This window comes from Dunckerocampus dactyliophorus, chromosome 8 (genome assembly GCF_027744805.1).
Source record: "Dunckerocampus dactyliophorus isolate RoL2022-P2 chromosome 8, RoL_Ddac_1.1, whole genome shotgun sequence".
Lineage (NCBI taxonomy): Eukaryota > Metazoa > Chordata > Actinopteri > Syngnathiformes > Syngnathidae > Dunckerocampus > Dunckerocampus dactyliophorus.
In genome coordinates, this window is record NC_072826.1 from 14,898,979 (window position 1) to 14,925,383 (window position 26,405).

At 43.4% G+C, this 26,405-nt stretch overlaps 1 protein-coding gene across 13 annotated transcripts in view; it reads right to left on the bottom strand.

Annotated features, from left to right (window-relative positions):
- The window catches only part of rap1gapb (RAP1 GTPase activating protein b), a 129,192-nt gene that overhangs the window by 27,741 nt on the left and 75,046 nt on the right, over positions 1-26,405 (bottom strand). For 8 of the 13 annotated variants that reach the window (XR_008572292.1, XM_054785339.1, XM_054785334.1 and 5 more), the window contains 6 exons: positions 24,532-24,625; positions 7,618-7,653; positions 5,764-5,811; positions 2,758-2,796; positions 1,589-1,774; positions 1,331-1,434 (listed from right to left, as the gene is read on the bottom strand). Coding sequence is in view for 12 of the 13 variants with exons in the window: in XM_054785334.1 (XP_054641309.1) it covers positions 1,331-1,434; positions 1,589-1,774; positions 2,758-2,796; positions 5,764-5,811; positions 7,618-7,653; positions 24,532-24,625 (507 nt within the window). In the remaining variant the exon portion in view is untranslated. Of the gene's footprint in view, positions 1-1,330; positions 1,435-1,588; positions 1,775-2,757; positions 2,797-5,763; positions 5,812-7,612; positions 7,654-9,310; positions 12,543-24,531; positions 24,626-26,405 lie in introns of those variants that run through there. The other 5 variants (XM_054785337.1, XM_054785332.1, XM_054785342.1 and 2 more) reach the window with 3 other exon arrangements.

The following is a 26,405-nucleotide window of genomic DNA, read 5'->3' on the forward strand; positions in this document are numbered from 1 at the left end:
ATTACTATTACTATTATTATTTTTATTGTTATTGTGATTGTGCCTGTTGTGAGATCTTTCAAACCTGCAATAAAAGCCTGTTGTTCCGGCCATCAAGTCTGGTGATTGTGTGACACTAATGACAAAGTAGAATACTACATTTCATTCCCAGCTTCTTTGAATGCGTCTTCTGAATGCATTATATTTGTATTTTAGTTCATTTAGTCATTGTGATGGCCGCACTGAGGCCTGGTGGTTATCGTGCTGGCCACACAGTCAGGAGATCTGCAAGATCTGGGTTTGCAGCTCCATTTGGGCATCTCTATGTGGAGATTGCATGTTCTCCCTGTGCTTGCGTGGGTACTCCAGCTTCCTCCCACATTCCGAAAACAGGCATGTTAGGTTAATTGGAGACTCTAAAATTGTCCATAGGTGTGAATGAGAGTGTGAATGGTGTGAATGCCTGGGCCATTCCAGGGTGTACCCCACATCTCGCCCCAAGTATAGAAAATGGATGGATAGTCATTTTTATGCTTGCAAATGCATGCTTAATTTAGGCAGAAAATATATACAATTAGCTTAAATATGCTATTAGTTGTCAAAACATGTTAGTCAGTAGTCAAATAGTCAAACTAATAATAGTCCCTGTGAAGAGGCGAGGCACAACTGTATATTTAAATCTGTATTTATTTTATTATTTGTATTTTTTATTTGACAATTTTATCTACTGGAGAATTACCTGGTGGAAGTGTTTTATGTTTCATTTGAAAAAAAATTAAAAGTGTTTACACAAAAGCTAAGCAGTTTTATGTTTTACATTTATTCCCGTCCCCCCGGGGTACGTACCAAACCATGGTTACGGCGTACTGTTAAAGCGCTCGTCAGCACAAACTTTCACTTTTGAGACTATTTTTGCCATCTTAGAAGCTTCTTTGTGAAATAAAGGACATCTTGTGGAAGTATCCGTTGATAAAAAACCGAAGCCCCTCCAACAATAGCAGGCTGAATAGTTTGCACAAATCTGAAGTCACATCTCATTGAAGGCCAAATGAATGTGGACGTTAACAGCTTGTGGTGGTCAGACCGTTCTCTCCCTGCAGCCAATTCCCTTTATGAGCAATTATCGCTGGGGAATGCTTTTTGAAATGAATCGCTTGACAGACGTCCAGACCGCTCCTCGTCGTCGCCGTATTATCCCCTGACTCAGAGTTGCTCACGGTGGAGATGGAATATAAAAATGGACCAGGAAAATATCTTTGAGCTCTTTTGCTCGAGATTATTTGGGTTAAAGAGACAAACATCATCTGTGTAAAGGCAGTGTAATTATAAAAAATATATACAGGAAATGTACCGCAGCATCAAGCGCAGATGCTCCTGATCCCCGATGACATCATACTTTAATGAGAAGACCAAGTGGCCGAGGGCGGCGTCCATGGTGTAGTAATTAAAGTGCTCCTGGGAGAAGAAGAAGATTTAATGCATGGATGATCTGACAAAGGATAACACAATAAAGAAGAGTCGTTACAAATGCATCGGGTATGTTATCATCTTCTAATGAAGTCATTTTTATTCAGCTGAAATGTAAATGTTTGCTATCAACTTGGCTGACCTTGCCCATGAACTGTTTCCTGTAGATCTTGGCCGTGCTGTTGGTCTCTAGCTTGACGTAAGAGGCGGGGCATGGAAGTTGCTCCTCCTCCTGTGTCTCTCTAGGCTCGTGATTGGTTCCCTCTATCCAGTAGCCTCCAAACTGGGGCAGCAGGATGAGCGGGAACGGACTATGGCGACCAAGAACCTGTGATAAGACAACAGGTAATGTAAAATAAATCGATGACATTCGTGCTGCATTCGAGTGCAGAGATCCTGCAAAATAGCTGCTTCACAGCCATAACAGTCATAAATAACATCATAAAACAGAACAGAAGCAAAATGTTTATTCTTGTCAAAGATCCTTAATATGAGAGGAGAGATCTGCCGTTTTTGATGATGTACTGCAAACGCACTAGCAAACACACTTGTCAAAGATCATCTCCTAGACAGGAGGGCTCTGCTGTTTTTAAGGATGTGCTGCAAAAATGCTGGTCAAATATCCTCAATTTAACTGGAATGCTCTTCTGTTTTTGAGGACATGCTGCAAAAACGCTAGTCAAAGATCTTCGATATGACAGGAGTGCTCTACGGTTTTTGAGGATGCACTGCATAAACACTACTCAAAGATACTCTAAATAGCAGGAGTACTTTGCTGTTTTTAAGGACATACTGTGAAAACACTAGTCAAAGATCCTCTGTACGACAGGAATGCTCTGCTGTTTTTAAGGATGTGCTGCAAAAATGCTGATAAAAAAATCATCCACATGACAGTCGTGCTCTGCTGTTTTTAAGGACCTACTGCAAAAACTTTTTTTGAGGACGTACTGCAAAAACTCTAGTCAAAGATCTTTGATGTGACAAGAGTGCTCTGCTGTTTTTGAGGATGTATTGCAAAAACACTAGTCAAAGATATTCTAAATGACAGGAGAGCTCTGATGTTGTTTTTAAGGACGTGCTGCAATTACGCTAGTCAAAAATTGCTTGTATGACAGGAGAGTGCTGCTGCTTTTAAAGACATGCTGCAAAAATGTTACTCAAAGATCCTCTATATGACAGAAGAGCACTGCTGTTTTTAAGAACATACTGCAAAAGTGCTAGTCCATGAGTGCTCAGGTGTTTTTAGGAATCTGCTGCCATATTGGACGTTTTTTTTAAGGTTTTGACATCAGGAAAACATGCGAGTAGTACCTCATGAACACTGGGATAAGGGATGTAGTCCTCCTCTGTCTGCAGGGGTGACAACAAAATATGAGTCAAGCCAAAAAAAAAGATGCTTGTAGTAAAAGTTGAGCTGACACGCAGTCAACATTCATGCAGCTAGACGCTTTTCAGGGTCACTTATCTTGCCTGCAAACATGACAGAGATATCTGACTAAAAGCTTTGCCTTGCCCGCCGTGAACACAAGTGCTGCATTTTGTTTTTAATAGCGTGTAGCACCAGCTTCTCACATGTAGCCATTGTTGTTACTTGCTACCTTATTTCAAACACACGACTGAACATTTCAATTTTCCAAAATTGGAAAAGTTTCAACTCCAATTTCACCCTCTGGTTCTCGTGGAAGTCACACCTGTTGCTCTTGCCTCAAATTTGGGAGATTACAGAAAATGTAAAAAAAAGATACCCTGGCAAAATAACCCAAACATCTACCTGTTTATTGGATTTTACTTTGACCCATGCCCTCCACTTATACAACCCTCTTGATGGAAGTAAAAGAAAACTGTAAAAATTAGTACATTAGGTTATTTATTTTTGGGGAGACAGTGAGCCCGTTTCTAAACAAAGTGTTTTTTTAGGTCATATAGAACGACTATCCTGACAAAAATAGCCAAATACATATGAAATGATAAACACACTTACACTCAAGATATACTAAAAAGCCAGTCGGACTGGTGGTTTTCAGGCAGCTTGTTTTAAAATGAACTGGGAACAGTCTTGTACTGTTTTTATAAATAAACATATCAAGAAAAAAAAAAACTAATAACCTTCTATTGGACTTCAGTAGACATCTCTCGGGTGAGTGAAAATCTTCTCATTTTTTGGAAAAATACCACTTAGAATGTTGAAGCTTACGATATCGGTTCAACAAGGGTCAACAATGGAATTACTGTAAGGTCTTTTACTTTTTCTTTGGCTTTTTCACTACGCTTATTGATCCAACAGGGAGCAGCCTCCGCAGGAAAGTGAAAGTAGAAGAAGATACCTGGCAAGTTGTACACGTAAAGTATGTCGTCCAGTGGTTAACTTCTTTTTACACTTGGGTGACATGCTGCGGTGCTTTGGCGCAAATCATTGCAGCTTTTCATGACGCTTCTGACATCAAGGTGTGCTGTAGTTTATTCACGTTTTACCAATAACATTTTGATTTAGGCAAATATTGGCAGACTTTTGGGTGACAATTCAAATGTGTACTTTGTTCCCCCATAGCATTTGCGACAGGAGGGCTCTGCTGTTTTTGAAGACCTACTGCATTCGTACTGCCAAGCACTCCCCTCACCAGAGAAAAGCATTTTTGGGTGGAAAAAAAGACACAACTATAACATCACTATCTGATTTATTACTGTCCAGAATGTGCATCCATGTGGTTCTTCTTTGAAACATAGGCCGATGGATCGGCCACCGATTAGTATTGACTGATTTCAGGAAAAAAACACGTGATCGGCAAATGCCGATAAATGCCTTTCAAAGGCCAATAAAAAAAAACGCGGCAACATGACAGTTCATGTCATGACAACACAAACATGATGTGAATCTACATGTGTGTTGTGTCACATAGGGTTCCCAACACCCGTATTGAGCCAACAAGGAACACACTTTGTCCCATATTGCCGCGAGAATCAACACTAGTCTGTAAAACCTCAACGGTTTCTGTTTGATAGCTTGCCACAGGCTACGCCAATCGATGCCAGTGTGTTTGATCACTCCCTTGGCAAACCTATTAGTGTTCGGCTTCTCTTGCATCTTTCTATACACGCTTTGCCTGGCTGGTCACAGCCGCGGCTAACTAGCCAGCTAGCTAGAATTATCCGCCTTGCTTCTTGTCTTCGAACTGCAAATGTGACTTTTTAACCACAGTGACATTTTGTTTTTAAAACAAACGAGCAATGTGGTTAGTTCGGAGCTCATTTTTGTCCCACGCGGAAGTGGATATTATGTCCATTGGGTACGTGCTAACTTTTTCAAGTGTCTACTGTCATCATACTAATTATGTCTTGTCCTCCAAACACTATTTCTGCGTTTTAACAAGGTTTTAATGAACATTATCTATTTGCCAGGGGCCCTTGGAATTGTCTAATGGCCCCCCTGGCCAATAGCAATCATCATAAATGAACTGAAAAATTTACAGTTAATCGGTATCGGCCGATCTCACTTATGGATGATCGGTATCCGAATCGACAGCATAAAATCCAGATCGGAACATCCCTAAAAAAATCCCTAAATTAAACAAATAATTACAACAAAACAAATAATTAGCTTAATTACGAACAAAGCTTTGTACACATAAAAATAATCAATTAACTTAAATTGGCCTCTTTTGGATTATAATAAAGTAAATAAATAAATGCAAATACAAATTAATTTATTTAATATACTGTTTTTTTTGTTAATTCTGTCTACAATAAACATACTATTTTTTATTATGTCTACAATAAACACACCATGACTTTTATTTATTTGTTTAATCTCAAGTACATCTTCAAGTACACCCTGGGTTCCCCATTTGAGAAGCAGTACCCTACATCAAAGGATAGCGCTGCTGTTTTTAAGGACTTACTGCATAAAAAAACACTAGTCCAAGTGCCTCTTTATGACATGAGAGCTGCCTTTTTGGTGATTCAAATGTGGACTCAGTTTACCTCACTTGAGAAAGGCATAAAAGCGAGCTTATGGATTGTGACTTTCACTGACCTTGTTCCTAAGTCGACTTAATGGTGACATGTGTCTGAACATCTTGAAATATTCCATCTAATGGTTCCCATCTATTGTTGAGCACCAGTCCAAACTCCAGTGCTGAGCGTGTCCCAAATGCATAAGCCCGTGTAGGTAACAGGGGGATTTGGTCCCGCTGTTCCCCGTCAGTGAGCATGCTTAAACAGCCTGTCTGACAGCTGATAAGCAAAAGCTTCATATATCATCCATCATGGATGTGTTTCCGCACTGTGCTCTGGGAGGAGATGGGAGGATTTGAGACTCACTTTGAGGGGCGGAGGAAGGGGGCACCTCTGCTCATCCATTCTGTAGCCCTGCACACAGGAAGAAGGGAGTGAAAGGATGCCAGGAGAACAGCTGAAAATAAAAGACACAAGCTAAAGAGAAGCATTTTGGCAGTGTCAAAGTCATTCCTAGTGCAGCGCAGAGGTGTCGGATTATGCTTTGTTATCTGTGACTCACAATTACATTACGTAAAGTCAGTCTGATGAGGGGGGGGAAGGTAAAAGATGCTCCAAAAAAAGATAAACGTGTGGAAATGCCAGGCAGCGCAAGTCATGAAGCAGAAATCCTGGTGTGTGGGCTGAAAGGTGCCAACAAAGTATTTCTGTATTTTGTATCTATTCTTGTTCTGCTGACAGTTCCAAAAGCTCAGTGTGGTTTTGTGACTAAAGGGAAATAAAAGTACTGCTGATCACTAAGATGTTTGTGTGCAAAACCCCACAGCGAGCTTTGAGACGCATCACATTTTGAAGCTGATGTTTTCGGACAATGGGGGAGAGGAGTAGAAAGGGGAAGAGACCTCCACTGCTTCTGGTTCTTTCCCGGCATTTGTTCCCTCGACATCAAAACATGGAGCTGTTGTGTGCAACTCACAAGTGCTGAACCAGACAGATTAGGGGTGTAACAGGTGTAACAATTATTCCATACGGAACATAAAGAATGGTAGAGAGCTCCCCCTGGAACAAATTAGGGAGTGAGAAGGAAGTGCTGGCAATAGACAAAGACAAGCGGGTAAGATTAAAGCTGTTGGTGTGGAACTCATGCGTGTTCCACTTGCTGCACTGTTGTTTACAATGAACTCATCAGCGGTGTTAATGCTGGCTGAGCCACTTGCTCCTTACTGCTATTACAACATCGGTTCTGTTGATGCTCACTCGATTGGTTCGCAGCCGAGTGCGAAGCGGCATTAACATTTTCTCACATTTCAAACACTCCAAAGTTCAAATTTCGTTTGAATTTTAATGATCAATCTACTAGGTTGGACACAAATTATTAAGTGGTTCACGCGTGACCGTGTTTCGTCCTGGCGCTGTTCGGCTGTAGCATTTTTGTATCCTCGTTAAAACATATTCCTCCTGCTGTCGTCCTACTCCACGTCCTACTCCTTGAACTGAAGATTTATTTAGCCGGTTAGCTTCTTCTTCTTCTTCTATTGTTTATTGTCAGTTAGCAAGCAGCTCACACCGTAAGCTAGTGACGGCACAAAGGAGATTGATGACAATGCTCTAGAGCCGATCAGGACGCAGAACACAATGGGCGGGTTCTCTCTTAGCCAATAAGGACTGTTGTGGCTCTACATTTAGCCGGCTATTGTCTACTGTGGGTTCCTAATACGCTAGTACAGGCACGTAAACACACTGAGGTGAGGTGGAGCTGCACGTCTTCAACATGACTATACAACTCCCTCTACTGGTAGCAGCAGTAAATACAATAACAGACACACAACTAAGCACAGATAGATCGCTCTAATAGGACACGGAACACAATGTGTGTTCAAACGCTGTTAAAAAAAATATGCAAAAAACAGTGAATCCGTGAAAGTTGAAGCTCGAAATAGCGAGGGAACACAGTACCTCAAGATTACACGCGCGACCAGTGATTGTGATCGGCATAAAAGCAAAAAGGCAAAGGCGCTGAAGACAGCAGAAAACTGGAAGACTGTGCAAATGTAAAATGCGAGATCAAGCCACATATAAGCTGCAGGTTTGCCTGGAATACCAACAGGACAGGCAGGCTACCGTGTCAGAGAAGAAATAAATTGTAATTTAAGTGTGAAATTCAGAGGAAGGCGCGTTTGTGAATATAGCTAGAGGAAGTGTCACGGCCACTTACACTACCTGCATCCTGTCGATCATGGCAAGCAGGTCCGAGCTCTAGTGGAGGAGAGGAGACAGTTGACACACATCCAGACTTGTATTAATATCACTTCCCTCCTTTCAGTCTTTAAAAGCCAACCCCACTTGTAGCAAACTCGCCGAGAGGATCGTTGAAGTGCAAACAAGTAACTCATCTGGGAAAAGAATCCTCAATGCTCCACAGGCTGTGTTGCTACAGCCAATAGCAGCCCAATTAGCCGGAGGATACTTTGCTACCTTTGCCAAAATGTGTCAAACCGGCCCATTTAACCTCACAGGTGAGGTCAAAGCAGCGCAAGTCAACAATATGGAAGCAATTTGTCCTCACTGCTAATCATTGAAGCTTTTTTCCACAATGAGACCAAAACCTTGTCACAAGAACTAAATAAATAACATTGTGGTGTAAAGCAGCCCAAACCTGAGGCGAAGGAGGAGGCGGCGACCACATCTGGCCTTATGCTTGTTGTGTATTCAACCCTATTTGTACACCATGTAACACAAGTGGACTGAAATGCCAAGATGATGTTTCCACATGACATCTTCAATTTACTAAGGGCCATTGCTGAGTTTGCCAAACACACACACACACACACACACACACACACACACACACACACACGTCTAAAGCAAGGGCAGAGATACAAGTACACACACTTGTGTTTTTAGACCTTTTTCAGGGATGCACTTGTAAAAATCCAATTAGTATTAGTAGTAGATAATAGTAAATCATACAAGGATGTATTATCATGATCACTACAATTTATATTTGACTACAACATATGTATTTAATACCGCAAATGTTCTAATTGTAGCACCTATTCAATTAACTGCGGAGTCTCCTTTTATGGTCTGCAAATTAAAATAACCACCGTGGTCTCTAGTGCCAGGTATTAACATCTGTGGCTGTAGGCAACCTCCCGATGTCGATGTTTAATTAATTCAGCGTAATTAATTCTGGCTGAGCAGTTAGCTCTTTGCTGCTGCCACAACACTGGCTCTGTAGTTGCCGTGTTGTGCAATATACTTGTTATCAAATGACCACATGGGATCGATGAACGGACGGAATCGCAGTCATGGTGTAGCCAGTGCATTACTGTGGTGTGTTCAAGGACCACCGAACAAAATGCCAAATCTCGACGCTTGCCGACAAAACATGATCAATGAAGCATAAAGGAATAAACAAGCCAAAACTGTAGTCTTTCCAACAGTGGTACATGTGTGCTGTGCATTTTAACTGTATTATCACATTTATAAATGAATACTGACTTTGGGTGAAGGAGCGATGTTTTCTGTGAAAAACAGCGCGGATCCACTGCATATGTATTTCCAGTTCTTCTTATGAGATTTTGCGCCAACCTGCACGCCTGCCAACCATTGCTTTGCTGCAGATGTGTCCCAAATTTCATTGAGTTTTATGTTTGTTGGCACACTCCTGACTCCAAAACAAACACTGTCCATTGCAGACTACATGATCAGTGAACCACAAGTATCTTGTCTGTCTCTGCAAGTATCTGGTCTGTCCCTGCAGGGAATGGGAGTGGGGGTGTCACACAAGAAGCAAAGGACCTCATCTGGAGCAGAAGCGCTTGAACCACTGAGGGATAAGTACATCAGTCACATCTCTCTCACCATGGCAGAATGATGCGCCCACTTGTAGCAAAGCAAACATACTCACATCACTCAAGCACCTCTTCAACAGAGGCTTGCAGGGGGCGCTGTGGAGCCGCCTGTAGGACAAGAACCTATTCTCTGTCATCACTGCAAAATGCAAAAAAACGCTAACCCCGTCACTCAGCAGCCACTCGATGCCAAAAAGAAAAAAGAAAAGAGGGAGTATAATTGAGTTGGTGCGTTAGTGTGCGAGGAGAAAGCTGATGTTAAAACGTGAGGATATAATTCCACTTCCTTCCTCTTTTTTACGCACCGTACAACAGTCCAGCACACACATTTGCTCTGCAGGAAGTACAAGGAAGGGAGGAACAAAATGTCTCAGAAGCCCCCCTCCCCCCAACAACCAGACACACACACACACACACACACACACACACACACACGCACATACACCACAATTGTGTATGCTTCTCTTTTTTGTTGAATCACACCATGGGAACACTCATCTTCCTCTTAGCTCTGTGCACAAAGACAGCTCTTAAAGGCCCCTTATCATGTAGAAGTGACAGTAGTATGTGTCCCTAGCGCCTGTTTATGAGCACCATACATCAAAAAATGTTGCTCACTTGTTTGCTCCTTGATAGAAGAGGCGCTCAAACGCTCGTTTTTGAACTTTCGGTTTTCCATGACTTCATGAAGGAAGGATTCTTTCTCATGGATCTCATGGACATGACCCGCCTCTAACTAGATGAAGCCGCCTTGTGTATAAGCCCACCTCTTCACAGCGGACAGCTTTGTAAAAAGCCAGGCTTCGCTACACGACTTAAAGTAAAGCCTGGTGCTCCGTCAACTATCCATTTGTCAACTACAGGCAAGGGAGCTGGGAGTTTGGTCCTTTTGTTTTTCATCAGCAAATATCAGCTAACCTAGCATCACGTTGCTGTTAAAATGTGAGTGTAATGTTAGGACTGTCGCTCACATAGCTATGCTAGCGTGGGGACGTTTGTGTCCTCTTGTTCCACTCCATAATGTTACATTGCTGTATGTGATATATGGCATCTGCTGTATTACGTTGGATAAGTGCAGAGTTACAGTGTATATATAAAGAGTGGATAAAGTACACAACAGCGCTTCTTGGGACGAACACATCTCATTAGCTTTAAAGCGACAGACACACAAAATAGCATGTTTCCAGTGGGCCCTACTAAAAGCACTTTTAAACTGTCAAACTTCCAGCATCACGGTTAGATTTTGTCCATCATATTTAATGCTGTCTTTTATGTCAGTTCAAGTTTACTCCACATCTAATTCAGATTTCCACACTACGGAAACCAAAAGGAAAGGTTGCCATCGCCAGTATCATTTCCCACTCTGTGTGTGCAAGTAATGGAGCAAAAAAGTTGATCTTATTTAATCCTACCCCCTGTCTGTTTCACATCAGTGTTCACATCCTCTATTCCAAATGTACTCTACCAATTTTAAATACATGGGAACATGATAAGGCAGTATAACAAAGTTTATAATCACTGTACAGAAATTCTAAACGTCATAATAAATAATAATAAATATCTAATAGCTGATGAAAGGGTTAATAGTTGGAAGAAACATAGTTGGATGAGTTAGTAAGTGCAAGAGTGGTTAGTATCGTGTGTACAGAGTGGCTCAGGACTCGTCGCCTTGTACTTTGTAAACATCAACTGCTTGTTCTGTTTCTTGAAATGGCTCATTTTAGTGCATTGTTTGAGTTGTGTACTCAATCCATTCCACAACTTGATTCCACATACTAAAGGTTTTTAGCGTTGCATATACCGGTGTTTTAAGTAAAATTTTCCCCTAAGATCATATTTCTCCTCCTGTTGATGTATGTTTTTGGGTAGCGTTCTGCATAATTTCAGCTGTTTGAAAGCTTACCAGATCATCAAATTGTAATAATTGTGTCAGGATTGTGTGCTGCGGTACTGCCTTCTACTGCTTCTCTGTTGCAGCACACTCCTGAGCACCCTGATTGCTGATCATCTTCACCTGTGCCTGATTAGTTGTTCTATTTAAGCTGTGTGCTTACTCACATCCAGTGCCAGATTGTCCCTTTGCTACACCCTGTTCAGCTCCTTCCAGCTTGTTCTTGTGCATTGTGTTTTGGCTTTCTGACCCTCGCTCGGCTCACCTGTAAGTACCTACCTGCCTGCTTGACGTCTTCAGCAGTAGCTGTATTTTTGGTACTTCTGCTAGTTTTTTGTTAGCAGCTCTTTTCGTTACTTGTCTGTATTTTTCCCTGCTCAGCTCACCTTGCAAGCAGTGTTTTTTGTTACCATTTCCCGCGACTAGGTCCGGATGTATTTTTGTTGTACTTTGTTTCTTGTGTTGTTTTTGATACCCTTTTGTTATCCCTTTTTGTATTAAAGACTTTTTCTGTTTCACTTATTCGACTCTGCATTTTGGATTCCTGTCTCACGGCCTTGGCCGTTCATAACAGAACAATCTGGCCAAACATGGAATCCGCAGAGTTCGCACATATAAGGGCCGCACTATCCCAACAAGGTGCGCTCGTCGGCAGCCATGAGCAATCCCTCCGGGGAGTTATGGAGTCCCTGGCCGCCCTCGCCACTAGCATTAGCGCTATTGAGCAGCATCTGGGACTTGGCGCTCACCCAGGACAGTCAGAGGGTGCAGCTCCCTCATCAGAGGTTGTTAGAATTGCACCTGCAGCCAGCAGCAGTAATAGTCGCGAGCCTAGCCTCCCACCCCCCCCACGCTTTTCGGGGGAATCTATGGATTGCAGACAATTTTTACACCAGTGTACCCTGATTTTTGACCAACAACCCAGCACTTACTATTCCGACCAGGCCAAAATAGCGTTTATAATGAGCCTACTGACTGATAAAGCAGCAGCGTGGGCTATAGCGGTGAGCAAAGCTAAGCCGGAGTTGCGCACCTCCTATCCTGTTTTTTTTGGAGGAGCTACGGCAGGTCTTCGATCACCCTATCCGTAGTAGGGAGGCCGGTAACCAATTGTTGGACCTACGACAGGGCAAACGCTCGGTAGCGGCTTTTTCTGTGGACTTTAGAGTGCTGGCGGCAGAAAGCCGATATGACGAGGAGGCGCTCCGCGGAATTTTTCGCAAGGCTCTTGACGAGCGGATTAAGGATGAACTGGCGGTGAGGGAGTTCACTACCACGCTCAACGAGCTTATCGACCTAGCCATACGGTTGGATAATCGCCTCCGGGAACGTGATCGTGAACGGAGTGAGGGACTACCTGCAGGATCAGCCAAGAACCACCGTCAGGAGATTCGGCTGATACCACTAACACCTGGAACCAGCGGAATAGAGGGAGTCCCATCTACGGCGGCCACCGAGGATTTTGCGGAGCCGATGCAACTCGGGGGAAGACGCCTGTCTGCTGCGGAGAGGTCGCGCAGGCTACGACTCCGCCTTTGCCTGTACTGCGGCGAGCCCAACCACACCATCAGCAGATGTCCAGCGCGCCCGACACGCCGCTCCGGACTCCCTCCTGACGTCATTAAGGAGACGGGCGCAGGATCGACCTCCGTATCCAAGTCAAGGGAGAGTCAGACTGCTCAGGGCCATTGTGAGTATGCTGAGATGCCTCCGGCGTCGGCTCCAATTCCAGCAGTCTTTAAGAGACTACAGGTGACGGGACTCATTACGGGGGGGGGCGTCAATGTTCAGGTTTCTGCATTAGTTGATTCTGGGGCGGATGATTGCTTCATTGACTCTAATTTTGTTAAGAAACATGGCATTCAGGAGGTTGAGTTGAGGAACCATAAGGAGGTCCACTCACTGGATGGACGTCCCTTGGCGGTAGTCACTCATAGAACCGTTCCGTTATCCCTTCAATTGTCCGGTAACCACCATGAGTCCATTAGTTTTTTTATCGCCCCGTCTCAATCCGCACCCGTAGTTCTGGGTCTTACTTGGCTGCAGATTCATAACCCGACGGTGGATTGGACGAGGGGACAGATAATTAATTGGGGTAGCCACTGTTTTGCTAATTGCTTACGTTCCGCGGTACCCACAGTTTCTGGTAAGCCTAGCAGCCCTGAGAATATTGACGTTACCGGTGTTCCCGACATCTATCATGATCTCCGCATGGTTTTTAGCAAGGATAGAGCTCAGAGTTTACCCCCCCATCGTCCTTATGACTGCGCTATCGAACTCCTCCCGGGAGCACCGTTACCCAATGCTAGACTTTATAGCATCTCTGGACCTGAGCAACTTGCTCTCAAGGAATATATTGCGTCCTCTCTGGCTGCCGGACTTATTCGCCCCTCGTCCTCTCCACTGGGGGCCGGTTTTTTCTTCGTCGAAAAGAAAGATAAGTCGCTGCGGCCTTGTATTGATTTTCGCGGCCTTAATGACATTACCGTTAAGAACCGTTACCCGCTTCCTCTCATGGACTCCGCCTTTTCGTCCCTTCATTCGGCCAAGATTTTTTCCAAACTCGACCTTAGGAATGCTTACCACTTGGTTCGTATTAGAGAGGGGGACGAGTGGAAGACGGCCTTTAATACACCGCTCGGTCACTTCGAGTATCTCGTTATGCCCTTCGGCCTCACCAATGCACCCGCTGTATTCCAGAGTTTAATAAATGATATTCTTAGGGATATGATTAACCACTGCTGCTTTGTTTATCTAGATGACATCCTGATTTTTTCTAATTCCCTTCAGGAGCATGTCCAGCACGTACGCCGCATCCTTCAGCGGTTGTTGGAGAATCGCCTTTTTGTCAAAGCGGAGAAGTGCGAGTTTCATACTACATCTGTGTCCTTTTTAGGGTTTATAGTGGAGAAGGACAAGTTAAGAGCCGATCCCGCCAAGATCCAGGCGGTGGTCGATTGGCCTTCTCCCAAATCAAGGAAGCACTTGCAGAGGTTCTTGGATTCGCGAACTTCTACCGGAAGTTCATTCGTAATTTCAGCATAAAGGCAGAACCTCTGACAAGGCTTACATCAGTAAAAGTTCCCTTTGTTTGGTCTCCCGAAGCTGAGGAAGCGTTTACCAAGCTTAAAGCACTGTTTACGTCTGCCCCTGTCCTTACTCACCCTGATCCTGCCTTGCAGTTTATCGTTGAGGTTGATGCCTCGGATACGGGAGTAGGGGCGGTCCTATCCCAGCGCTCACCAGTCGACCAGAAGTTGCACCCGTGTGCCTTTTTCTCACGTCGCCTCACCTCGGCAGAGAGAAATTATGATGTGGGTAATCGGGAACTGCTGGCCATTGTGCTTGCGCTGCGGGAGTGGAGACATTGGCTGGAGGGTGCAGCCCAGCCGTTGGTAGTTATTACGGACCACAAGAACTTGGCATATATACGCTCAGCGCACAGACTCAACTCTCGCCAAGCCAGATGGTCACTGTTCTTAACAAGGTTTAATTTCTCTATCACTTACAGACCTGGATCACGGAATATTAAGCCTGATGCATTATCAAGGATCTTTTCCCCGGTGGAGTCGGACTCACCACCGGAGACCATCGTACCTGTCGCCCGGATACTCGGCGCTCTCCAGTGGGAGGTGGAGAGGAGGGTCTCTGAGGCGGTGGAGGAGACGGAACTACCAGAGGGGTGCCCCGAGGGGAAATTGTTTGTTCCTGAACGACTCAGATCCGAGGTGCTGCTGTGGGGTCACTCGTCGAAGATTGCCTGCCACCCGGGGATTCGACGAACCCTATTCCTGGTCTCCCAAAGGTTCTGGTGGCCTACCATGACAGCCGACGTTAAGAAGTTTGTCGCCGCCTGCTCCGTCTGCGCCAGAGGTAAAGCTTCCCATCGCCCTCCTGCCGGTTTGCTTCAGCCGTTACCTGTCCCTGGTCGGCCATGGTCCCACATCGCAATGGACTTCATTACTGGATTACCCTCGTCATATGGCCGGACCGTCATACTCAATATCGTAGACAGGTTTTCTAAGATGGCGCATTTTGTGTCGCTCCCCAAGTTGCCCACGGCCCTGGAAACAGCTAAACTGTTGGTGAGGCACGTTTTCCGCCTACACGGGATACCTACAGACATTGTTTCGGACAGAGGGCCTCAATTTGCGTCAAGAGTTTGGCGGGCATTTAATAAGGCATTGGGGGCGACCGTTAGTCTCTCTTCTGGATACCACCCACAGTCCAACGGCCAGACGGAGCGGGCCAATCAGGACTTGGAAGCAGCACTTAGGTGCGTTTGTCATCGACACCCCTCCTCCTGGTCAACCCACCTCCCTTGGATCGAGTATGCCCACAATTCGTTACCCTGCTCGGCGACAGGTATGTCACCCTTCAAGACTGTGTTTGGTTACCAGCCCCCGCTTTTTCCCTCCCAGGAAGCAGAAATTACCGTCCCGGCAGTTCACGCACACCTTCGACGCGCCCGACGCATTTGGCGAGAGACCCGGGCTGCATTAACACGAACAGCAGAACACAACCGTCGGATTGCTGACAGGCACCGGGTCCCCGCGCCTGATTACCAGCCTGGGATGGAGGTATGGCTGTCCTCTAAAGACCTCCCGCTTGCAGGGACCTCTCGGAAGCTGGCTCCAAGGTTCGTGGGACCTTACAAGATCAAAGCTATAGTCAACAAGTCAGCTGTCAAGCTGGAGCTCCCACCGGCTCTTAAAGTCCACCCAGTCTTCCACGTCTCCTGCATCAAGCCTGTCGCTACCAGTCCACTGTGCCCTTCGGTCGAGGCTCCACCTCTGCCCCGCATCATCGACGGCCAGCCCGCGTACACGGTGAGAGCCCTATTAGATTCGAGAAGAAGGGGGAGGGGGGTGCAGTATTTGGTCGACTGGGAGGGATATGGACCAGAAGAGCGCTCCTGGGTCGCCTGCTCCCGTATCCTGGATCCCTCCCTCATTTCCGACTTCCACTCCGCTCACCCCAATAAACCAGGTATGCCGCCAGGGGGCGTCTTATAAAAGGGGGGGATACTGTCAGGATTGTGTGCTGCGGTACTGCCTTCTACTGCTTCTCTGTTGCAGCACACTCCTGAGCACCCTGATTGCTGATCATCTTCACCTGTGCCTGATTAGTTGTTCTATTTAAGCTGTGTGCTTACTCACATCCAGTGCCAGATTGTCCCTTTGCTACACCCTGTTCAGCTCCTTCCAGCTTGTTCTTGTGCATTGTGTTTTGGCTTTCTGACCCTCGCTCGGCTCACCTGTAAGTACCTACCTGCCTGCTTGACGTCTTCAGCAGTAGCTGTATTTTTGGTACTTCTGCTAGTTTTTTGTTAGCAGCTCTTTTCGTTACTTGTCTGTATTTTTCCCTGCTCAGCTCACCTTGCAAGCAGTGTTTTTTGTTACCATTTCCCGCGACTAGGTCCGGATGTATTTTTGTTGTACTTTGTTTCTTGTGTTGTTTTTGATACCCTTTTGTTATCCCTTTTTGTATTAAAGACTTTTTCTGTTTCACTTATTCGACTCTGCATTTTGGATTCCTGTCTCACGGCCTTGGCCGTTCATAACAAATTGTGATTTTAGGAAAAAAGGGTTTGTGTGTTCTTTCTAAGGGGCATTATGGATTATCCTAACTGACCTATTTTGTAGCATGGTTAGCGAGTGAAGTGTACTTTTATAGTTATTTCCCCACATCCCCACACGGTAAGTTAGATATGCCACAGAACAACAGAGCTTATGAAGTGATTTTTGGTCCAGAATACATTTTGCTTTATTCCGTATTGAGGTATTTCTTGCCACTTTATGTTGTATATTTTTTTTATGTGAGATTTCCAGCTCATATTATCATCTATTGACTTTTCGTTCACCCTGTCAATGTCCACGCCGTCAATTTGTATTTGTGCATAAGTATCCTTTCTGCTTTAACCAAATAGCAATAACTCAGTGGGCAAAAACATAAAGTTCACACGTGAAGACGCCACAGACAAAAGGGTTGGCTTTTTTGGACTGTCACGTTGGTGTTTACAGAAAACACTACCCGATCCCTACTTTTTGATTGACACCCCCCACTGGAAAATAAAGTGGATGTTATCATAACCCTACAACACAGAGCTGATAATGTTCCCACCAGCCCACAGGCCAAAGAGAAAGAGCAAAGAGAAATGCCCTCAAAATCTGTGGTTACCCCAGCTGGTCGTTTGTGAAAAGTGCATCTCGTTCCAGAAAGACCAAAAGCAAGGTGGATGAGGAAGAAAAGAGTAGCAGATGCTATAACATTGTCATCCCGTATGTCGCTGAAAAACTAACAAGGATTTTTAACAAACAACACATACCAGTACAATTCAAACCTGCTAACACTTTGAAACAGAGCTTGGTACAGCCCAAAGACAGGACATCCCATACCCAGAAGAACAATCTGGTGTATGCTGTCCAATGCAATGAGGAATGCACCAATTTTTACTTTGGGGAAACCAAATAGCCACTGAACAGGCGCATGACACACCGCCGACAGGCTAATGTACAATGCTGTCCTTTCATCCCCTCCTTCGCCTCTAAGAAATAAACGAGGCATAGCCACCTTGGTTTCAGATGGGTCCATGACCATCATTACACCAGAATGGGATGCTAACGAAGGTGATACCGCCCAAACGACCATTGTTGGCCGGCAGAGGCCCCCCTCCATTGTATCCTAACGATGGTCTTTTGACATCACTGAAGAGCCAACCATTCCTGTCTGGACCTGCCTCCTCCTTTAGAGGATAAATAGATTGGATCTTGCACCAGGCTGTCAAGACTAGAGCTGTCCTATCTAGTCTGACTGGTTTGTGTCCCTACTTTGACTTGAACTAATGAAGCTTGCTCCGACGACACATGATTGAGACATGCGTCTGTGTAGGCTCTCAGTCGTACAGGAGTTGTCCATCGAGGAAAAGGCTTCTTGAGACGTCATCTGTACTTCTGTGTAGAAGGTGTCGGACGTTTCGCTCCTCATCCGAAGAGCTTCGTCAGCAAACTAATAAGTGCTGGTAGCTTAGGCCTTAAATACAGTAAGAGTGGGCGGAATTGGTGTGCCAACACCCTCCTCCTATATGTTCGTTACACTAAGCCTGGGCGGAGCAGTGGTATAATCCTATCCTGTTATTCACACCTACGATAAAAGGGAAGTGTCGCTCCCTGAATTGGGTATGAACGACTCTGATACTGGCTTGTTAGCATCTATTGTTCTGGCTCGGCCCTGCCTTCACCTCATTTGCAAGACTAAGAGCTGTGGGTTTTGGTCTCAGTAACCTGCTGAACACAGGGTCCAAATTAAACCTCAAACCACCATTCCGATTCAATGATGGGTTCTGTTGTTTGACAAAAATAGCTTCCTTTACTCCTCTTTCAAACCATCTGTTTTCTTTGGCCAAAATCTTTACCTCGCTGTCCTGAAAAGAGTGATTGGTAGCTTTCAGGTGTAGATGTACTGCTGATTGAGGACCACTAACATTGTCCCTGCGATGTTGATAAAGCCTTTTTTGGAGCATTTGCTTAGTTTCCCCAATGTAGTGCTCTTTGCATTCCTCATCTTTACAGTGGATGGAATAGACCACATTGCTCTGTTTCTGGTTTGGAGCCTTGTCTTTAGGATGCACTAATTTTTGTCTCAGGGTATTTACTGGTTTGAAATAGGTAGGAATTTTGTGTTGCCATAAGATCCTCTGGAGTTTTTCGGATTGAGACATGGTTGACATGGTTGAAACACGATTGCGACTGAATACTTGATGCAGCCCAGACTCACCCAGACTCACCCAGACCCTACCACAGTGGCCCCCAGTTAGGTTGAGTTTGAGACCCCTGCTTTTGATGCATATTTTTCTAGAAAATGCTCCTTGAACTATGTCAAATTGTACAACTTTTAGGGCCTCCAACTTCATAGCGGCTGTACTGTAGTGTTCCTGCAATGAGACAATCAGAAGGCCCTGCAGTGTTGGAAAGCACGTAGGGCTAAGATCTCTTCATCTCAGAGTATAGCGGCGCACGAGTGGCTGACTTATTAACGGAGCCGCCGCTTGCCCGGCAGACTTGCCTCGGTGCATGTCAAAGACCCTGCATGCAAGCGCATATAATAGGAGGGCATAAATAACCATCAACTACCGCCGCCCTTCTTCCTACTCGAATGTGAAGTGTCAAAGAGGAGGTGACGCTCGACTTCATTAAGTTTACACAAGAGAAGAACTTCTCTTTTTTTTTATTTCCTGAGGCAAACTAACAAAAGATTTGCATTCAAGGCAATATGCCCACACAGCGCCGTACCCCCTCAGCGCCACATCGATGCTCTCAGGGTTATTCTCAGCCTCTCATGGTACACTAAACTTCAAAGAGAATCAATCAATGACTGCAGAGGTTTGGTTGAGCCGCTGGAGGTATGTTCACCTGCTGAATGAACATTGTTCGACCTCCAGTGTGCGCCTGCATGAGGGGCTGAAGCCCCTCTATGCGGCTCAATTTGAACCGGACTTCTGGAAATGCAGTTGAAAGGATTGAGTGACTGACTTCAACAAAAGACACTCATCTGATTGGACCCCACAGACATCATCATCACCACCAACGTGAATCCTCATTCACATCACATTGAAAGAATAACAACAAAAGAACTGATTACCTTTATTGTAAATATTGTAACATCGTATAAATATATATAATGAATCCCAAAATGATTCATACACCTCTGATTTGCTGAGGTAAAGTTCATGTTTATTTGTTTAAATGGCTCACTTGTGGCTGGATATGGGCATCTCTATCTGCAGTGCTTCAAAGTAAAACCTTTGAAATCTGCCTGCTGACCTAGTAAGTAGAGATCAAATGATAGTGGGAGCAAAATGGAAAGCCTTCACAGACATCCATCCATCCATCCATCCATTTTCTATACCGGTTCTCCTCTTTAGGGTCACGGGGGCGTGCTGGAGCCTATCCCAGCTGACTTCGGGCGACAGGCAGGGTCCTTCACAGACAATTTTGTTAAAATAATTTTGAGTTTGCGGGTAAACATTTCTCTTGGAGATGAATAAAGCGTCTATCTGTTCCAGAAATGTTCATTAAACTCGGTTTATGCTGCCACAGTTATACATTGTTGTTACACTGTTGCACTACCTCAAATTCAAAGTGCACCGTCTTTTCACAAAATCTAAAGTATCTGATAAATTTACAATGAAAAACTTTCGCAATTTGGGTTGCCGCTTGTTAGTAAGGGGTCCCGCAGCCAAACCAGTTGAGCATCACTGCTCTAAATGACATTTTTAGCCCCCCTATGTTTTGGAAGACATGCTAGCATGCTTGTAATACAGATATCCCCAGACACGTGCTTGCTAGTCCACTAAAGGCGTGTACTAAATTTCAATTGAAATTTTCTGTAAGATATCGATTTTCAGCCGCTACATTTACGCTACATGTGCTAGCTTTTTGAGCCGAGCATCAGGGATAAAGCGCAAAATGAAATATTAGCAGACGTATTATGTCACAGCAATCCTTGCGAGTACTCAGCCCATTAGTCTTGTTGCGTTACAATATTTGCTGGAGGAATAAGCACTCTGAGGCATCAATCAACTGCAAAAAACGCTTCTGTATTGTAACAAAAAGGAAACGATTGTCACAAAGAAAAAGTCGCCACAAAACACGTCAACGCTGCCACCTAGTGGTCTCCTTGAGGTACAGCATTGTATAGTTGTAAAATATGGCAACAATAGAGACATATTTCAAAGATGAAAAACGGCAATTGTTCCATTTTATTTATTTTTAAATTAATAAGTGTTAATGTGTCAAAGTTGCGCCATGTTGAGCGTTCATAAATGAAAACACTAGTGGGGTATAGTTAGTATAATAATCAGTGTTAACTTCACACGCTCGGCATAATTCTGCCAGTGGTCCTCCTTCGCTCATAACACTCCATGACAATTACTTGCTCATCTTGTGCGGCTGGGATCGCTTTGTTTCTGTGCAGAAGTAGAATAATATGACAAATGCCCCCTTTTATGTGAACGTGCACTGAGCACAAAGCCGAGAACCGGACTTGACAGAGTAAGTTGATAATCACCTTTACAGTACCGTTTAACTTTGTTTGGTGAACTTGGGTTTTGTTGAGCTGCATCTTCATGAGCTGCATCTTCAGCACAAAGCCGTGGTTTGTTCGCAGCATACCCCCCGTGTCTATCCATCTATTGTACAAATATTTACATATTCCACACACATTCCCTCAAAACAAAATACATTTTAAAGGCATGACATATACTGCAGCGACATGGCTATTTATCCTCATACATAATAATTTATATAGTCAGTGCATTCGTCAATATGAAAATAGAGAACCAGAGTTTCAAAACCATAATGTATGTCTATGTAAATCAGGTCCTGGCAGCTCCATATACTGGGTATATTTATATATACTGTATGTAGGGATGCCACTTGCAAATGCTTGCAAATTGTATTTGCAGCGTGACAGAAATAATAGGCTTCCTATGCTATGAATTAGAGAGGAACTTACTGCTGCACATCTATATTTGTCTCACAGGCCTGCGACAGAGCGCACAGACGCCGTCAGGCACTACAAGTGCCTGCCAAGCACAGTTACAGGGGCTGGGATAGGATGTGATGGCGGGGCGTGGATTGGGCATTCGCTGCACCTTTCACCCGGATGCAACAGCTCCAGGATAGCAGCTGATGAGGCGGATAAAGGCACACATGAAAGTGGGCTGACCAGGGATGACTCACCCCAAAAGTCTGGATTCAGGCTAAAACTAAGACTTGAGGCTAGAAAAGTCTCTTTTTTTCGAGTTTTTTCAAGTATTTTTCTTTGTGAGCACTGACACGCGTACAATTAATGCAGTATTTGAGTGTTATTTCCAGACTGATGGATGACAGTTCCGAGTTCACAAGCAGCACTGACTCGCCTGTTGATTGTGTCTAAGTAAAGCAAACCAAATGATCCCCATCTTATGCTGCGTACATGCCAAGCAGCCTCATATATTGGAAAAATATGATCCATTTTCTTATTATGTTTTAATATAAAAGAGAATGAATGGCTGAGTATGTTGAATCTATCCTTTGGTAGTCAACAATTTTCGGTGCATAGAGAAAAAACATTTTTCACAGGGCTGTTTTCTCAAAAACGAGTGTCTGCCATCGACAGGTGCATCATTTTTGTCATTCATCACATCCACCATGTGAAAAGTGCTCTATTGTAACCATCTGGCTTCATCCATCTGTATTTTTCTAATCAATTTGTTCTATTTTATATTATATTTTATATTTATATCTATTAACGACAAACAACAAAAAATAGCGAGCACACAACAGGAATAAATATGACTATCTTGTCATCTTATGTTTTAATTCCAAGGGCGCTACACTAAAGTTGGGGTGTCCAAACTTTTCCTACAAATCAAAGCACATAAGGGGCCACTTTTAGATTTTTAGATATTTTGAAAACATTTCTAAAAAAGGCTAATAAAAGATATATATATAGTTTAAGACAAATAACTGTATTATTAGTTATACTATCAACATTTCAGTATTTTGTCTTTACAATGGGGCCATTGTGGCCCCCGGGCTGCACTTTGGACACCCCTGCACTAAAGCAAACAAGCAAGGAATCATTGTGATTCTTTATAAAACATCATGAAATGAACATGCAGACGCAGTCACGTACTGCAGATCAAGAGAATTGCTATTATTATTCATGTCACTTGTTGCTTGGCAAAATACTTGGAGCACCCCTCAAATATGCCAGTCACAATTAGTGTTTCCTGCGCAGCTTAAGGGAGCCGGTCCACACACCAGCAAAAGGGTAGGGAGAGTTGGCAGCAACATTGTCAAAGTCAAACAGACATACACTCAGGATACTCCGCTACTTCTCTGTGTTAAACATAAAACAGCAGTTTTTGCTGTCCAATAAAAAAAGCGTTGACGCGATGTGGCATGGTGGACCACAGGATGCAGAGGCAGGAGCGAAGTGAAAAGGTCTTTTATAATAATGCATTAGATTTATATAGTGCTTTCTCAAGGTACCCAAAGCACTTCACAGCCCAGAACAGGAAATAAAGGAAAACAAACACAACAGAGTTGCATGCAGTCCCAAACAACTGTGAACACTTCATTTGCAGAAACACATTTGTCTGAAACACTAAGAAAAGCTGTATCTGTTGTTTGTCTTGATGGAAATAAACACAAACCACACAATTTGGAGTCATGTGTTTAGAACTGGTCAGCAAAGCTGCAGTAAAAGAAAGGCCTAAATCTTATTACTTATTAAGGCATGATCTATAATCATTACACACATATTGTACACATTTGTGACCGCTAGATTCATTATTAAGGCTGTCAAATTATTAAAATCTTTCATCAGATGAATCATGATTAATCACCATTTGCAAATATGTCTGAAATGTGCCCATTTTTACTATATTTTTTTGAAAGAAAGATAAATGACAGGACAGAGTTATACATAAGTGTACGCAGCAACAGCTCCAAACAAGCTGAAAATGTAAATCAAGCTAAAAGATAGCACACGTCTGAAAATCTATTTACCTATCACTAGAACCATGTTATTATGAGCAATGAGGGGATGCGTTCAAACACACCACGTCATTGAAGTTGAATTCATGTTTTGAGTGTATTTTCTGGGATTTCTGAGCATACCTAAATGCAGAAAATTGTACTTCCACATCAAGAGTTACAAAGTGAGTTATACGAATATCCACTTACTGTTTTTCTTAGTATTTGTTTATTTAGACCACACATACGCGCATAATAAAGACGTTGTTGGGATGTTCCATGAATGCATCTCGCGGTCGTCTAGTGACAACAAGGCAGTGTTGTCCGATACGTGTTTGTGAGTTGGAGATACATGTATGGTGTTAATTTACTTACTATTTAGTCTTCATTCTGTTATCATTAGTTAAGGTATTATTACACATTCTGCACTCATTTATTACAAAACAATGTCTCTATTAACTCTTACTACTTTATTTATTTCTATTACTGTAAAAGCTATCTGCAAAAATCTATCAACTCTGCTATTACACATCTTTATCCTTCCTTTCTTATCCAAAAATGTGTGTATTGAACACAGGAAGTGAACAAATTATTAGTAATTACTGTGCCAAGGAGAAGGGGTAGGATTAAATAAGGTCTGCTTCTTCCAACTCCTTTTCGGACATGTTTATTTATGAAACTGTAAACAAGCAATGGTTGGAATCAAATAAAGCATTACAATTATAGATAGATTTGGTGGGGCACTGCCCCCACTTGTCCCAAGTGCGAAATCAACTCTTTGTGTTGCAGAACCAGGTGTTATTGATCAAATGCCTTTGGCCAACATCACAAACTTGTCTTTTCTGAAGAAAGAAGAACGTACCTGTGAGATCAAGGGAAGAGGAAGTAGTCCACCGGAATGTCGGAGTGAGCGCTTTACTTCATCGGGGATGCAAGGGATTCTTCCATCTTGCTTCCTGAGTACCACAGAGGGAGATTAGGACTTGAGTGATGATGGGTTGTTTTTAAGAAACTAAAAATGTCCTTTCTCCAAAAAATGACAAAGAAATAAAATGAATGGAGGACTCTACACAAGCTACCGGTAGTGTTTTGTTTTGTCTATGCGCCACAAAGCAAAATAAAAACTTTTATCTCTTTGTTCCTTGTAGCACTTCCTCCCCTTTGTGTTTGCGTGTGTGTGTGCGTGTGTGTGTGCGTGAGGAATTATCAGGCTGGCCGCGCAATATTACTTCACACTTTGTCTAACACATCAGTCACTAGTCAGAAGTGGCGGCCCATCTGTGCGCGCATCCTGCTCGCAAACCTGCAGCAGAGGGACAAATTACCAAACCGACAGAGAACAATACCACAAATCGGAATCCTCGCTCGCATATTTCATACGTTCTGTTGTTTTGCCACCATGAATAACAACTTTCAGTGCGAAAGTTAGTGAAATCAACCGGAAATGGAGCGCTTGATTGAGTTCATGATGATGTCATACTGTCATTGTCGTTTGTCACAAAGCATACAAACAACGGCACAATGAAAAGGTGCAATTGCATCTTGCAGATAGCAAGCCCCAATCCACCACGCAGGGTCAAAGCACTCAAGTACGTGTGTGTGTTCTTACTGTCAGCGCACAAGGCAGGCAAGGTTGTACAAGGCAGATAAAAGGAACACATTCATATCAACACATAACCTGACGTGAGATGACTTATGAACACAGAGAAGTAATCATTGCCCAAAAGGTTGCACGACTCGGGGAAATGAATGCAAAATTCCAGAAAAATATGGCACACCAACGTGGAAGTATCAAGAGACATCAGCATATCTTGGGAGTAACTCAAGGATAATCTTTTTTGCTTATTTTTCAATTTTTTTCTGTTTTTTTCTGGTGTGTAATACCAATGATAATAAAATAGAGAATGTCTGTCACCAAGAACCTTTTCGATTTTAAGAAGCTTCCTTAGGACTAGCTAGGGTCAAATGTCATAAAGGCCTGTTTTTTTCCCCCGTCTACACTCAACCCCGTAACATTCACACTTTTTAAATGTCATTTCAAGAGTCCTATTTAGATGCAGTCTATCTAGGCAACTGAGATCAACTTTTGTCAGACTTTCAACACTTGCATCTTTAAGTTTGCTTTCTTAAAAGACTATGAGTTACGATTCTATGTACTTCAATAATCCTACTGATTTTGGATGACGTGCTGCATGAGGTGCCTGTCAGAGGTCAAGCTGATGTTTTTTTTTGTTGTTGTCTGCACTCCACACCACTATCATACACATTTCTTTAAACATTTTGGATTGCCGTTTGGTGTTTTTTGCCAGCCTTCAAACGTCCATCACTTCAGAATCCTATTGATTTTGGGGACTGTTTATTTTCTTGAAGCGGATGAGGTGATAGGTCAAAATGGTAGCTTTTTTTTTGTCATTGCTCAACTTTCAGACTAGTAATGAACATTTTGGATCATTGTTTGATGTAAGGTTAAGAACCCTCTTGATTTTGGACGTACTCTGTTAAAGGTGCTTGAGGTGGCTGGTGGTCATATTGTTAGCTGTTCTTTTGTCCGCCTTAGAACAGTTTAGTTTGAATTCTTAAACCTAAGTCAACAGTCTATGAATCCTATTGATTTTAGAAGCCATGTAGAAAGATATGCTTATGGCGGCTGGGGTCAGCGGTCAAATGGGTTGCTTTTTTTTTTGACAGAAGTCAACCACTTTCAAACTAATTTCTCAGAACATTTTGGATTATTGT